Raw genomic sequence first — 17,296 nt, 5'->3', positions numbered from 1 at the left:
TTAGAGCAGACAGAAACTTTAGTGACAATGTGATTTAACCCTTTCATTTTATGAGGTATACTGAAGCCCAGAAAGTTTGAGTAACTAACACAACCAACAAAAACAAAAAATTACTCCAGTGTCTGAAGTCTAACCAATTAAGAACTGACAAAAACACAGATGTATATAGAGTGATGAAAGTAGGTACATTCAAGTTTGGAAATTAAAAAAAAAAAAAAAAAATTGAGAAAAGATGGATAAAGCTCAGAGAGATCTGTTTTAAAAGAAAAATAATACTGAAGGAAAAAATTGCTATCTCAGATTGAGATACCATTAACTTACTATTTTATTTATTTATTTACTTGGAATTTCAGAAGCAATATATTGGGCTTTTATGTTATCAAAGGCAAAAAATTAAAAGTCAGGACTATATAAATCTAAGCACTCTCAATAAAAATATCACAGTGCTGATAAACTCACATGGCCTAATATACCATTATACCTTTTTTATACCCACTTTAAAATACGTGTCATGGGAAGAACTCTAATGGATAAGTAGCTTTGTTTTGATAGCCGTACATCTAATTTGTAAGGAAAATACTACTATTTCTAACAAATTTCATTTGCATTGCAAGTTAGTTTCAAAAGCAGTTTATAAATATATTTTGCATTTGCTAAGCTGTAAAATAAACTGTTCAGTTGCTGACCTCTAGGACACTGTCAATCTAAAATAAACAATGCAGATAAAAATGTACAAAGGACATATGGTTAATAAAACGTAAAATCTAGACAGTAAAATATTTAAAATGTGGGTCAGAATTAAGTGTACTTGGGGATCAAAATCAAATACTGTTCTCTTGAATTTGAGCTGCTTGGTGCCTCAGTTTTCCTGCTCATAACAGACAGAGTAATAATTGTAATACTCCCTTTCAAATTATTTCTCTGCTCACTAGACATGCTGAGCATTTTCCCCACATACTAAATATGTCAGAAAGAGCACAGTCTTTGAATTCTGGCTCGACTGTTAACCTAGTATTTTGATTTGGGCTTTACGTAACTCACTTGTCAAATATGAACAACATTACCTTCCACTTTAATTTTGGCAAACTGGAAGTACTCAATAAAAATACCAACTCTTCCCTGCCCTCCCTCATTTGATTATGTTATGTTCATCTAACTATTGTGTATCAATTTGCCTGTGCTCTTTATGTAAGTGATAATAACCTGGCACAGAAATTATTTTCACTTCAATCTTAGTTACTTCTTTCATTGTACTAAAGTTTTAAACACCCAAATCTGCCAACATATGTGTGCTTTCTTGCATCATTTTAAAATTTAGGAAAATTACCACCTCTCCGAATATCTGATGATCAGATCTATTTTTAACTTTTAAAAAATAAATATTTAACTCCTCAATCCATCTGGAGTTTGATGACATAAGATGTGGCTCTATATCAATTTTCCCCCCAAATGCTCACCTGTTGTTCTTATCCTATTTTTAAGATTCCTATTTCGTCATACACTAAATTGTTTTGTATTTAATTGGGGCAACTTCTGGGCTTTTATTTTATTCTACTGATTTTATTTTTAATTTATGAAATACACTGTTTTATAAGTAATTTATTCATATGACTTTTCTTTTTTCACTTTTATTCTTCCCATTTCTGTTCCTTTTATAATATTTTAATATAATCTAGAACTTCCAAACCAGAATTAAATTACATTGCCTATTACCATTTTGGTTTTGTTCTTAAAGTGTGTCTTACTAGAGAATGGACTTGAGGACACGGGGAGGGGGAAGGGTAAGCTCTGACAAAGTGAGAGAGTGGCATGGACATATATACACTACCAAACGTAAAATAGATAGCTAGTGGGAAGCAGCCGCATAGCACAGGGAGATCAGCTCAGTGCTTTGTGACCACCTAGAGGGGTGGGATAGGGAGAGTGGGAGGGAGGGAGATGCAAGAGGGAAGAGATATGGGAACATATATATATGTATAACTGATTCACTTTGTTATAAAGCAGAAACTAACACACCATTGTAAAGCAATTATACTCCAATACAGATGTTAAAAAAAAAAAACAACAGTGTGTCTTAGAGCCAATAATCCTCTCTATCCTGAGAAAACCAAGATACACACAAAAGTAACATAATAATGTTATTTATAGGGGTGCAAAATTAGAAATAACGTGTCAAACAACAGAATTAACACATTCATACAAAGGAAAATAGCCAGTTTTGTAAAAAATTAAATATTTAGAAAAGTATTTCATGTCAGGAAGAAATTTCATAATATATTCGGTAGAAGAAAAAATCCAGTTATAAAACTGCAAACACGTGAAGAAATTTTTTTTAAATAGAAGAACATATATCAAAATGTTAACACATGACTCTCCGTGCGTATGAAATATCAGTGATTTCTGTCTTCTTGGCATTTTTCAAAATTTCTGCCAGGAACACTTCATTACTTTTAATAATAGTAAAATGGTTTTAAAAATATAAGAAAATGCTAACTATTAAGTTAGCATTGGGTAGCTATAAGATTGAAATGATAATGAATTTGCAAGTGCTTGAAAACAAAAAACTACCAAAAGCAAGATGCTATATTATCTTATGGTTTATCAACAGGAAACAGATTTAATATAGATTTATTCATGTATATCTTCTCTATGATATTTAGACTCTAAAACAGAAGGAAAATGGGACGACTTGGGAGCATATTGATTCTAGCTGCCACCATCCTTAGAGTGGCATTGGCAAATGGTGACCTATTTTTTTCCTTTCCATATTCTAAACAAGGACAGACTCCTCAAAAGAAGCCCGAAGTCCTTTAATCTAACTCGTTGCTAGATAAAGGATAAAGCATACTGCTCTCTTTACTGCTACCAAACTGGGTATCCAACTAGTATTTCCTCATGCCCACTATACAGAGAGAGCCATTCATAAAAGTCTTTGGGAAACAAGGCTAACACTATTTCAAAGCATATAAAGTAAATGAAATAAGTACGTAGATAAATGAACACTCTACTTGAAACGATCATTTTATACAATTAGAAATCTGAAAAGGAAAAGAAAGTAGATAATTTGGAACAAAGTTCAAAGAACAAAAAGAATCACATATGCCTTTATGGGTTGAGAATTAGGAAAAGTGAATAGTTGCATAATCAGTAGCACCTTTCAAATAATGCTCAAATACATAACAGCAATCGAATTCTCCAAAAGAGGATTTACCTTGGAGAAAGAAACCCTATTAATATGCTGGATGTAATATGAAAAAATAGTTTTAGAGGAAAAGGATCACCAATGCCTTTGCCGTGAAAAGTGGTTTTTCAGATATGCAACATAGTAAATTTATACAATCAGTATAACTGGTCACGGTAAGGGTCTCCTAATAAATAATCTCCTAATAAAATACCAGCTTCATAGGCTGAAACCATATGTCACTTTGAAATGACTACAATACAACATGCTAAGAACTATCAGCAAGCAAACCAGACTGGTAAGGCCCCACCCTGTTCCAGTTATTCCCACTGGCAAGGCTAGTCGGCTCCTACAGTCCTTTAGGGGAGCCATTCAAATGCTACCTCTTCTTCCAGAACAATCTCAGAAGGATACTGAGAAAGTAAAGTGACCAATTCTCCTGTAGCACGTTTCTCACATGTTCTCTAGTCTTTAGAAACAGAGACAACTCCCCCAGTGACTAGGATCTAAAATTTGGTGGGATACTTTCAAACTTCTAACTGGCACTCCCCTTATATAGTGTCAAGCCTGCACTGTCTTAGGAAATAGTGTTATTGAAAATATATACTGTATATGAGATGCTTTAATCAAAAGTAGGTTTTAAATTAGCAACCTAAAATTCTAAAATTAAGAGAGGCTGACAGGATTATATTTTTTCCATCATTATCATTTGCTTCAAGTTTTACATGACTGTTTTCCTCCAATTTGGGATTATTTAATGAAATCAAGAAGTAAGGCACCCAGGTCTTACCTAACACTATTATGTAACACTCAACATTGAAAAACAGAAAGTATACAAAAGTAAATGCTAACTGAAAACATTATAAAGCAAATTCTAGAAACGATCTGCCAAATACCATCTTTATTTTCTCTCTGTAATTAATTGCTTACCTAGTTTTATTAAGAATTCTCGTTCCAAGTCGTGTACCTGCCTGATGGATTCTTCCAGAGAATTACAGAGTTTGATCTTTGGTCTTAGCAGTTCTAGTGTGTCACTGATCATGTAATCTATGTCAATAGGAAATGGATGGTCTTTTGTCCAAACCTCCAAACTTTTCTTCCACCAAACATAACGCTGATAACAAATGAAAAATAAATTTAGCTATAAGAAATTAATAACAAAATATTTAAAATAATCTGTATCGTGACATCACCTAGTTATAACAACTAAGCTAAAGAGTTGTACAAGACACCTACCATTTTTATTAATGGTCAACAGCAATGATCCTAGCACATTTATTTCCCTCCATCTATATAGTTCCTAAGCCATCTGGTGACTTTAATTTAAATATATTTTTTATTGTTAACTGTCATAACCTTTTTTTAAAGGCAAGGAAAAATTATAAATAAATAAAACAGCAAATAAATTTTCAGGTACTGAAACCAGGCAGAAACTCCACTCCCAAATCCCAAATAGGGCTTAAATATTTAATTTTACAAAAACAACCAAATTCAAGGCAACGGTTTTGATAAATTATAATTATTTTCTCTATACTACCTGCTCTGATTTTTTTAAAGAGTCAAAAGTATCTGAAGATAGGGTTTTTGAATATATTAAAATCAGTAATCAACAAGCATTTATTGAACATCTACTGTGTATATGGCACCATTGAGATATTTTCCCTCGTCTCCTAGCTTGGCTCCTTCATTCTATTTTGTACTTGTAATTCTCAAGTTTAACTAAAAAGCACAACCCCTGAATTTACTTGTATATAAACAGGTGTTCCTCTGGGTGTTTAATCTTCCTGTCCAGTTTCTTCTAGGTCTTTGCTCCTCAAAGTGTGGGAACTCAGAGCTTATTAGACATACAGAATCTGAGACGTCCCCTACCCTAGGCCAACTGAATCACAGTGTGCATCTTAACAATATAGCCAGGTGATGTGTGTACACACTGAAGTTTAGAAGCACTGCTGCAGGTGAGCCTTTCTATCTGCCTTCCAATATGTAACTGGACACTGTGTTACAGGGAGCACACACTGACTGCATCTCCCAGGCCTCACTCACTTCTTACTCCCGTGCCCTAAGTATATCCCTGCTACACATTCCTGCTATTAATCAATGTGGAAAATACTTTTGTCTCTTTCTACTCCTGAATATTTCTGAGTGGCTCTTTTCTCTCTGCCAGTGATGTCAGAGTGAGTGCAAATAAGAACACTCTTCTGAAAGGGATCCTGCTTTAGATGCTGATAGTGATAACTGATATTCTGCAGCAAAACTTTGGTTTTAAATACAGGCAGTCTCCAACTTAAGGCATTTCTTACATGCAACAGAGAATCTGAGTCTCAAATCTTCAACACCCCTTCCCCATTTTTGGCTCATCAATTCAGAAAACAGGAGAGTAACAAGTTACCCTCTAAAGCAGAGATAAAGTAATAGGAGAAGGTTACAAACAGCTCTTCCCCAAGAGTAGTTACCCCCACTTAACACCAGCTACTATGTGGATGTATTTTTGACACCTCAAAGTTGTAGTTTTAAATTTATTTTCTTTGCCAATGGGTAAATGAAAACAACATAACAGATTAGCTAGAAAGGAATGATCAAATAGAACTGAATGGTACCATTGGTACTTTCAGTAACATCTGGAGAATTTGATAGTGAGCTATTCCCCCTAACCAGTACTTGTAACATTGTATTTGATGGGAAATAATGATTAGGTTCCAGACAACCAAGCTACAGCTAACTTTTGGAACATGAACTGTAGAGAAGTTGTAGAACTGTCTCTGTATTTGTGTCTGAATTTAATTTATACTGTACTTGCTCTAAACCACCAGTTTACAAAAGGAACTTAAGATACGGAAAGCACAACCCAAGAGTTTAGCAATGAATGAACAAATATTTCTTTCAGTGTTAATGATGGGGTTTTTTTTTTTAATTTAGAAACAAGAATTTTAGATATAAAACCACAACACAGATGAGTGAGAATATTATCAAATGTATAAATACTACAAGTAATTTGATTCATGAATTACTGTACCAAATACAAAATAATCCATACTATACCAAATTTATAAACTGCACCAAAATAATTCCCAAAATTAATGATCATCAATTATAAAACTTAAAATGTAATCAGAATGTTTATGATAGAATTCATCATACATATATTTTTTAAATTTTTCTTTCCTTTTTTTGGCCATGCCGTGTGGCATGCAGGATCTTAGTTCCCTGACCAGGGATCGAACCTGTGCCCCCTGCAGGAAGCACAGAGTCTTAACCACTGGACCGCCAGGGAAGTCCCCATATCATATATTTTAAAACCTCTAAAGCTAAGCATACTTGCAAGAAGAATAAATCTCACCTAACTATGAATATATCTTATACATAATATATGAATGCTACAGGGTTTCTTCTCTAATATTTTTGTAACACAAGCAATGCATTAAATGATGCCAACTGCTTATTTCAATTTATATACCTGAAAATACACAAGGAAGCAATCGAGTTTTCGTTTACTAGAACCTCTGTCAAAGTACTGGCCACAGGTATCCAAAATAGTGCACACTAGTCTAATCCTGAAAAGGTGCTCGGGAGGGTCCAGTGAACTTGGAGAGCCATCAGGGTTAACACCAAATGAAGTAAAAGAATAAAGAGTTCTAAAAATAACAGCCGATTCCACCATTCGGTAATTATAAAGTTCCCCTAAGAACTTGGCACTGCTGATACGTCTCTGATTAAATTTAGGTTGATTAACCTAAAGGGGGAAGAAAAAAAAAAGCAGATTTCCATTAAAGAATAGCAATGTGTTTGAGAAGAGGTAAAATTCCCCTATGTCACTTGACAACATCACTCACTGAACAGAGAAAAAATAATGGGTTCTTTTCTTCCTTTCTAATAGGTAGTCACTTCTGGGTGTCCTTTTTCTCTCTCTAAGAAATGTCTACCATTAAAATGTTTTAATAAAAAGAACATGTTAAGTATTAAATTTAATATTAAGCTATTGTTAAATGAATTAATAGTTTATGAAACAGTTAAAATGTAATTCTCCCTATCAGCCCTCTGTAACTTATTTTCTCTGAAATCCATGAATTAAGGAAACAACAAGCATATAGAAAGAGGGAAATTCTTACAGAAATTCTTATCAAATGATTACCAATTCTCCTAATTAATAAATTTATGAATTCCTGTAACACGAATGACAATAGTAACCAGGAAATAATAAAAATTTACTATACTCTTCTAAAATAAGCTTAACTGGACTTGAAGAAAAGGCAAAAAATACTTCAGCATTAGCCTGAGAGAAGACTAGGAAATCTGACACAACAGGGTTTATTAAGAAATCACTATCTTCAAAAACGTAATAGTAAATGACACCATATGGGGAAAAGAGGGTTTTCAAATCCTTATTTTTCAGTAATAGGACTTTAAGGCTGTCTAAATTGTCCACAGATTCCAATTTGCTGCAGGTCTTTGTTACCTCCATTCCTAATCGAATATCTTCTAAAACTCCATCCACAACATGGATTCCAACATCCTCCTGGTAGAGCACTAGTCCTGCTAAGAGGTTGGCTACACAATGAATGCTGTTATATTTCACATTCCAGATGTTTATCATACAACAAATCACATAGTCTTTCACTTCTTGGTCCTGCCAAGGCAACTTTCGCATCTGTCTCAAAACCTAAATGAAGAGAATTTTGTTTAAATTACTAAGATGAGCACTAAGTAGTCCAAAATACCCTATAATACAAATATTTTATTATGATTGTACAGTCACAGAACTTTTGAAATGGAAAATACTTTAGAGATTCTCTACCAGCCTCTTCACTTTAGAGATAGGAAAAATAAGATTTTTCTAATTATTGGTAAAATTTATTCACATTTTCCCTTTATCTTTCCATAACGCCCTTAAATTTCCTAGAGTTTCCAGGACTTCAATCAAGCTAACAGTATACACTCATACTCAGGTCACTGAAAGAAATACCCAAGATTTAACAAAAATAATGTTTTCTTTTGTGCATGATTTGATGTAAATAACCTCAGACACTTCTTTTTATAAATGAAAAATTTCCAATAAGGAAATAAACCCAAGGTCAACTGGTTAAAAGATCCCTTAAGATGGAGGACACAGGACTTCCCTGGTGGTCCAGTGGTTAAGACTTTGCCTTCCAGTGCATGGGGTACAGGTTTGATCGCTGGACGGGGAGCTAAGATCCCACATGCCTCGAGGCCAAAAAACCAAAACATAAAACAGAAGCAATATTGTAACAAATTCAATAAAGACTTAAAAAAAAAAATGGTCCACATCAAAAAAATCTTAAAAAAAAAAAGATGGAGGACACAACAGCAAGACTGACATCACACAGTTTCCTTGGATGTAAAGGGGGGATGATAGGCACTTACTCCATAAGTCTGGTCTAAGGGTTAGACAAGTTAAAAGTGCGTGAAGTACGCAGGAATGTGTCTGGGCATTACAAGCACCCCATAAAAGTTAGCTATTACTTTCAAAATCTCTACTGGTAATGAGATAATCAGCAGAGATCTAGTCATCATCAAGTTCTTTCCATTTTTATTCTGAAAGAAAATGGATACTGCTGGCAGAATGTAAAGCAGTCCTTTCATCTCTACTCTATACCCACAATCCACCTTTCAAGCACTAAATATGTTCTCATATCAGCTTCAATGGAAATGTTAATGTCATCTCAAATGCATAAGCATTCCATACTTTTCAAACTTTTAGCCAATTCTAAAACAGCTTTCAAATCCTGTTGTTTTAAACAACTACTGTCTCTGGATCCCTGAAGGTGGCTTCAATTTTCAAAGTTGCGCTCATTCGTCATCACCTTCTACCCCGCCCACCCATGACACATGTATTATTCCATGCCTCTTATCCTCCCCATAGGTTTCCTCTGTCCAGAAGTTAATTTGCTTCAATTTTTTTCCTGAAAAGAAAAAAGTTCCATACCATGTTGTTTCAACTTGTAGAGCTGACCAAGAAATGTTTACTCAACATGTCTTACTTAAAAGTGAAGATTCTAACAAGGTAACTACAATAATTAAGGTAACAGGTCGGTGGTTCTTAACCTTTTCTGGAAATTGACCCCTGCTGAGAATCTAAAGAAAGCTACAGACCCTCTTCCGGAAAAATACAGACAGGCCCAGAGATTCAAAATCATTAAGTTCCAGAGGATCACGGGCCTCTTAAAGCCTACTTAAGGTTAAGAACCCCTGTACTGAAAGCAAAATATTTAAAGGCAAATTCATTACAGAACATCAGAGACAAAGTAATAGTTTCAAATATACACACAGCATCAACATCAAATTTAGAAGAATTACCATTTTAATTAGAATAAGAAGCTACTCTCATAAAAGGAAAATAAAACATTATGTCCCGTACATTATGTATCATCGTATGAATTCCCTCTTGTGATGACTTGTATGGAATCAATCATAATGGAACTTGGGATCTAATCCTACCTCTCCTAAACTCCACTGCTGGGACTTTAACAACTCTGCTTCAATTTCTCCATTTACAAAATGTGAATAATGCAAACTACTTACATTTCCTAAGTATACTTTGTGGGGCACTGAAGCAATTGATAAACAAGCTGATCTAGGAAAACTGAAATATATGTCCCTGACCTAAAACAATTTGGTGCAGGGCTAGAAGGAAAGCGCACTGCAATCAGTACTATTATCATTAGGACGAAAAAGAATTAATTTGGTTGAATGTTATATAAGCTTAGCACTACCACAAATCTCAAGTTGACTGCTGTTCTACGATTTCATTAAGATTTACCTTCTCAGTGGTAACCTTGGAGAGATCCTTGTACAAAAGTTTCCGGACATATTCCTGGAGAGGAGGACGTTTCTTTTTCACTGTTTTTTCAGCTGGAGGTGGGTTGCAGTAGTAATATGCATTCTCCACCATTGTGACATATCTTGCATCGAGATGCATGGCTTGTTTCTTTCTCATCATTTGTTCCTAAAATAAAAAGTCTAGTCAAAATACTTTCATTCTAAGGTTTCTTTCTTCCTAACTAAAGTTCTACTCTCAGTGATAAGATTTCAAGATAAAGGGCTAGAAAAGGGAAAAAACAATTACTAGGTATTTCTAAGAGTATGCAAGCATACTGTTATATCACTAATCATGTTTTTAGAACAAATTAGTCCATAACTGCTTGGTCTTAGGCCTTGTCCAATAAAATACTCGGAGAACTCTGTTACAAATATAACTTGACTTATAACTCTGCCAAACTATATGAATTCTACGTAAAACAAGGCTTATATACGAGTGACTGAAATTAAGGACCAACAATATAAATAAAGGGGTGAATGCCTCTGGCTGTTCCACACACAACAGCTGAGAATAACTTTACTCTGAGAGCCTGCGCCATCCAATGTTGTACCCAGCAAATCTGACATATCTCTACAGACAAGAAAACTAAAAGCCCCCAGTGTCACAACTTGTCCACAGCCCTCAGCATCAGCTCCAGGAGGTGATTAAAAACAGTCAATCATCATCTACTTCAGGATCCTCAACCTCAGCACTACTGCCGTTTTGGACGGGATAGTTCTTTGTCGGGGTGTGTGGGGGGAGGGTGCTCTGTGCACTGCAGGATGTTTTGCAGCAACGTTCACCTCTACCCACTAGACACCAGTTGAGAACCACGGACTGACCAGTTGAAGATCTTCAAACAGTACTCCTAGTTCTTAAAACAGCACCACACTAAGTATTAAGATTACTGAATTTATTCAGCCATTCAACATTTTACTTGGCACTTACTATGTGCCAGGCACTACGCTAGGTGCTGGAAGTCACCAGTGAACAAGACGGACATGGCTCCTACCTTCATGAAGCCTAAGAGTCTGGCGTAGGAAGACAGAATAAACAAGCCAACAAATAAACTAACAACCTTTTAAATACTAATTGTGAATAGTGTTATGAAGGAAAATAACAAGGCCCTAAGATGGAGAGTAATGAGAGCCCACTTTAGTCAGGGTGGCTTAGGGACAGCCTCTCTGCAAAAGTGACATTTGAGTTGTGCTCTGAAGGATGACAAAAGGTTGAGAAGAGACACAGAGAGAGCACCTGAGGCAGAAGCAACAGCAAGACGAGAGGCAATGAGGAGAGAAGGCTCTGTTACAGGAACTACATGAAGGCCAGTGTGGCGCCAGCATGGAATGGCGTGAGATCAGCTCTAAGGAGTGAGGAGAGGCTCGGTGAGACCAGATTCTGCAGACCGTGGTAACAATGCTGGATTTGAAGCCTGTAGAAAAGCACTGAAGAGCTTCAAGCAGGTGTCTGGACTGGGGTGGCAGGTGGTGGCGGGTGGAGGCAAGACTTCAAGCTTTGGAAAGAAGGCTGTGTCTGCAAGCTCAGGGAGGGCAGGGGCTGCAGCATGTTGTTCACTGCTGTAAACCCAGCACGTAAAACAGTGCCTGGCCTAGCACATGGGAGGCTTGCAATTAATGTTTATTAATATACAAAGTAATGAATGAATTTTTAAAAACACATTCAAATCTTTCCCATGGTCTGCCTTTCCATACACGTAAAACCATCGTATACTGGGGGGAAATTCTGCTCTTTCATAAGTTCAATTATGGGTATACCAAGTTTCACAATTGTTTCTCTTGTCTATGAATCTGCTAAAGTATACAGGTTGTAGCCTAGCTCCTCTCCTGACATCTATTTTATAATTTGTGAATGCTTATTAAATGTTGACTCTTCCAGACAGAGAGAACAGTTCCATGTTTAACAGGGCTAGAGATAATGACCTCACCCTGTAAGTTCTTTGGACAAAACATAATGCAACACTTAACTTTTCATTTGTACATACATAACAGTTTTAAACCAAGACTAGTTTCAACCTGTTATGTAGACCACTTTAGAACCTTTTCCCCCAACACACACACCAAACAACTTTCTTTTTTCTTTTTTGATGTAGACCAATTTTAAAGTCTTTATTGAATTTGTTACAATATTGCTTCCGTTTTATATTTTGGTTGTTTTTGGTCTGGAGGTATGTGGGATCTTAGCTCCCACACCAGGGATGGAACCCACACCCCCTGCATTGGAAGGCGAAGTCTTAACCACTGGACCGCCCGGGAAGTCCCCACACCAAACTACTTTTAACATCAGCCAAGAATAATTTTAAATGCAAACCAGTTAAAAGGTTATATGTGTTCCCAAACAAATATGGATATATTTTAGATCATCCCATAAGCGTTCATGTGCTTCAAACCAAACTCTCCATCTCTTCCCTCCTCCTACTCCCTCATCTCTGTGACTGGCACCATCATCCTCTCAGATGCTCATGCTGGAATCCGGGGTCTTATCTTAGGGCCCTTTCTCTTCCTCGTCCCTAGTATCTCACCATCACATCTCATCAGTTCTGCTTCCTAAAATTCTTCATACAGCCAGTTATTATTCCCCATCCCCCCATCCTTACCATTTCTTCATTGTTTTCCCCGTAGGTTTTGAAAACAGCCGTTTCACTGTTCTGTCTACCTCTGGCCTCAGCCACCTCAGTTATCTCCTCCACACCGATCTTTCTAAAACCATAAATCTGATCATACCTATCCTACCTGCTTAACATCCTTCAATAGCTACTCTCTACCACTGCGGGAAAACCCTCGTTCCTCAGCACAGTGATCACACTCGGGGCTGTGCCTACGTCTCCAGTCTTACCTGCAGCCTCTTGACTCAGTGTATCTCTCTTCTCTGCCTTTGAGACTCAGGTTAGTCTCTAAAATAAACACCATTTTTTCCAGGAAACCTTTCCTGACATACCAAGACTAGATTAAGCGCCTCTTCTATCTATACACATAATACCCTATGCTGACCCACAGTATTATATTGCATCCCCCTCCCTGTGTTCCAATTGTCCATCTGTCTGAGTTATTAAACTGCAAATTCCATGAGGGCAGGAACTATCTTTCTCACTTTTACATCCCAAGGGTCTGACAGAAGAGTCAGACTCAATAAACACTCAATAAACACTGGGAAGCTGTTAGGGAAGATCTCTCCTGACTCATTCAGTCTGGCTTAAGTACTCCCTCCATGAGCCCATAAAATCCTCGGCATACCTCTCTCTGTTAAAGCACTTAAACGCTACACTGGAATTAGCACTAGATATGGACCACTTTGAGGATGGCAACTATGTTTCGTTTCTTTGTACTAACCACCCCCAACCAGCCATAACATCCCTGCAGAACTGAGTTCAGTGCCTAACACATAGGAGGAGCCCCAAAAGCGTTATATGATAAACAAGGCTCCTATCCAGAAAGCAAGACAATCAATGATAAAGGCTAGCTGCTTTCGCTACAAGAGGGGGAAAGATCCGCTGAGCGAAGAAAACCAGACGGGCAGGAAGAACTTTGGTTGCCAGCAATGGGATAAGCATCCACACCACCACAACTAGTAAACTTTCCCTAGCAAAAAGTAAACATAGAGGGTTCAATACTACAAATAAAATATAGACATTTTTAAAACCTAAGCTTTCTTGGCATCTCTATTACATTTTCATATGCAGTGTCTCATTTAACCTTACCAGCTTGAGCCAAAGAGGAGGAAGAATTTTTTCTGTGTTACAATAAAAATTTGAACTTGGAATGACTATTATATGAATAAGCCTAGAGAGAATGTGGATATAAAGTCCATGTGATGGCCTTCACATTAATATTTTTGTTTACTAGAAACAAATTCCCATGTTTTTTTCATTTTAAATATTGCCAGAGAAGTATTCAAGCTTACAACTAGATTCTAAAAAATAACACACCTAGAGAAAACGACACAATCAACACGTCCGTAAAAGCAACACTGATGTAATGACAGTCTCTTCCCGGGGAGTCCTAAACCAGGGCTAACACTGACACTCTCGCCCACCACAATCCCTCCCCTGCAAAGGCTGCAGTCGAATGCATGGGTATTACCAAGAAGCGTATTAACTTAATTGCTTAATAAACTTGATGGCCATGCTGGCATCCTAATTAGCTTAAGAAATATCTTCTCCCCCAAGTTAATTTTTCAAGCTTATGTTTTATGTTTTCCAATTTAAAAAATTTAAGCTTTATAATTTATGTGCTTATGGCACAGTAACGATGTACCAAGAACACCCACAAAGAGGGCTCTAACACAATAGTATTTAGAGTACCTGCTCCTCTGCATCATTTGTAAAAAGTTATCTGGAGCTGAATTTAATCCCCCTTTACAATAGTGTGAACTCACTGGCAGTCAAATGAGAAAAATTCCTAAAGCTCTTCAGGAACGGCTGGAGTTCTAGTTTAGGTAGAAGTGTTTAAATGGCAGAGCAAGATAAAAGGCACTCATCAAAATTTTTAACCCCTGGAGTAAATCAAGAACCTCAACCTCTTGCTAGGATCCTCAAGCCCTTACCAAAAGTACACTGGTCCTCAGGTGAGATTCTGGAGATCTGAAAAGAAATCTTCCACATGTTTCTAGTAGGGTACATGCCATTTCAATATGGTGATGGGAAAAGTCTGATAGAAGCATCTGTAAAAACAATAATGATGAAAAACCACAAAGACAACATTTCAATCCTATTAGAGAAAGAAAACATTATGCACCTAATGTGTGCAACAAGTTTTAAAATGTCACTGTAAAAAGAAGAAAAGCTAAACACAACATTGTAAATCAACTATAATTCAATTAAAAAAAAAAACCCAGTCTACTTTAGATGCCAAGCTTCATCACTGGGTATCTTTGTGTTAGGCCATAGAATTTTATCTAAAAACTTCAGGATATTTAATGTCGTTCCTTTTAGATAGATATATGAAAACTAATTTATCAAAGCCTGTTTTATATTTATCAGGAGATGCTATGTATTTAAGCAAATGCCACAGACATAGCTAACATTTTCTAAATAGCTTTTTGGTTTTGGTTTATATGACATTTACCTTTAAACTTCTGACAACAAAAGCCTTACTGTATGAAATTTACAAACACATTACCACATTTTACTATTTATCCCCCCAATATTTTTCTGTGCACATTTTCTAAGCCAAAAAAGATTTACACATAACATTTAATAATTTGGTTTTCTTGGGCTAACATGAGTATTTTTCCACATCCTTATTATCCTTCTATGGCATGATTTAAAGGGTGCATAGTACTTATAATATGAACTATACTAAAACTTAACTGATTCTTATTTATGGGACATCCAAATTGTTTACAATTTTTTGCTACTATAAACAATGGTGTGACATTCTTGCAGATAAATTTGTGCACGTTTATGATTATTTCCTTAAAACAAATGTACAGAAATGAACCTGTGTCAAATAAATGTATATTTTTCCTATATATATCAGTAATTAATATAAAGAAATATACTAATATGTCTAAGTTGTTCATGGCATGACTCCTTTCAATGACAGCGTTGAAGAAACTTTCACAACCTCTCTTAAAGTGCTGTCCAAAGTTCCCCTAACGTACTTTGTAGTCTCCTGAGATGCTTCAAGTAGGTTTAGGAGACTTAACCCCTTGAATATTTACGACGATTATTAATATTTTAAATACTCTTAAGAAATCATGCAGTAAAGAAAGTTGTTTAACTCAGGGTTTTCCAAATGTATTTGAACCCATGAGAACCATTTTGTGTGACATACCTAGTGATATCTTAAAGAAATCAACCTGCTAAAAAATTTGTTATTGTTAGTAATGACCAATTCCAAATGTAGAAGAATTATTTCATCTATGCTGCATCAGCTTTACCACACGAAACTAGTTACTAATGAATTTCTACCTTAATTCTATTGTGGACAAAAAAAAATAATCTGAATAATTTCAATTTTTTTGAACTTGCTGAGACCTTCTTTTTGGTTAATTTTGGTAAATCATCCATGTGCATTTGAAGAGGTTATAAATTCTGATCCTGTTGGGTATAGTGTCAATTAGATTAAGGTTGTTAACTGTGTTGTTCAATCCTGAATACACTTACTAATGTTGTCTGCCTATGCTTTCAGCTACTAAAAGGTGTTTTCAAGTCTCTCACTGTAATTGTGGATTTACTTCTCTTTCCTTGTCGATTTTTTGCTTTATGTATTCTAAAAATACAGTACTGGATGCATACTGATTCACGAAGGTAACACACTTTCCTATTCAAAGGACCTCATCATCATTATGAACTATGTTTCTTTATTTCTAATAATGCTTTGTGCCTTAAAGCCTACTTTGTCTGATAATAATAAAACCAGGTGCTTTTATTTATTTATTTATTTTTAGTGCTTCCATGGTCTATTTCCCCCATCTTTTTATTTTAGGCTTCCTGGTGTTAATATTTAAGGGCATCTTCCTTGTAGTCAGCATATAATGTTGTTGTTTTAATCAAGTCTTACATTTGTAAGGCTTTTACTTAATGTATTTTGTCCTTCTACATTTCATGCAATTACTGTTATACTTGTATTTGTATCTACCATCTTATTATTTGTTCTCTATTTTGTTCATCTGTTTATTGTTCCTTTTTACTCCTTGTCTTCCTGTAGATTAATCAAATATTTCTTAATTACATCATTTCCCAGCATTTATAAACTGAAGCATTAAAACTTTAGATGTGTCTATTAAAAAATATTTCAAATGATTCACCACTAACCTTCAAACAATGCAGTGTATCATTTTTTGTGAACATCTTAAACTTAGTGAGTTCTCCAATAAAACGAACAGTTTTGTTCTTTGTTTCAATATTGATCTGGTCCTTTTTTCGTACCTACAAATTAAGAGAAGAGACATTGCTTAAATAATTAACACTTTGAAATCTGTGATAAGAATTGTTATTTTAATAAGACTGAATTCACTCTAGATATTTTAAATAAATTTGGGCATAATTTCTTGCCATATTCAAATTATCTTAAGTTAAAGCAAAATAAGCTCTGTGGAACACCAGTGCCAGGACATGCTTTGCAAAACTGTTTCATGGTCAAATAATTTGGGGAAACAATGCATTTCATCAGCCTTAAGAGGCTCTCAAATAAAGAAACCTGTTTAACTTAATTTAATTCAATGTTTCTCAAATTTATTTGGCAATATAAACCCCTCTTTTGAAATGGTAACAACGACTAGTTTGTTAAATTAATATTATAAGGAATACACTTTAGGAAATGCTGCTTTAAAAATAATAA

At 35.5% G+C, this 17,296-nt stretch overlaps 1 protein-coding gene across 2 annotated transcripts in view; it reads right to left on the bottom strand.

The window, feature by feature from the left end:
• The window catches only part of UPF2 (UPF2 regulator of nonsense mediated mRNA decay), a 93,718-nt gene that overhangs the window by 26,568 nt on the left and 49,854 nt on the right, over positions 1-17,296 (bottom strand). For both annotated transcript variants that reach the window (XM_036842881.1, XM_036842882.1), the window contains exons 10-15: positions 16,771-16,884; positions 14,556-14,672; positions 9,957-10,142; positions 7,635-7,838; positions 6,636-6,911; positions 4,112-4,295 (exon numbers count right to left, since the gene is read on the bottom strand). In XM_036842881.1, coding sequence (XP_036698776.1) covers positions 4,112-4,295; positions 6,636-6,911; positions 7,635-7,838; positions 9,957-10,142; positions 14,556-14,672; positions 16,771-16,884 — 1,081 coding nt within the window. The remainder of the gene's footprint in view (positions 1-4,111; positions 4,296-6,635; positions 6,912-7,634; positions 7,839-9,956; positions 10,143-14,555; positions 14,673-16,770; positions 16,885-17,296) is intronic.

Source organism: Balaenoptera musculus, chromosome 2 (assembly GCF_009873245.2).
Source record: "Balaenoptera musculus isolate JJ_BM4_2016_0621 chromosome 2, mBalMus1.pri.v3, whole genome shotgun sequence".
Taxonomy (NCBI): domain Eukaryota; kingdom Metazoa; phylum Chordata; class Mammalia; order Artiodactyla; family Balaenopteridae; genus Balaenoptera; species Balaenoptera musculus.
The sequence above is the reverse complement of the archived record's forward strand: the minus strand, read 5'-3'. Positions and strand labels throughout refer to the sequence as shown.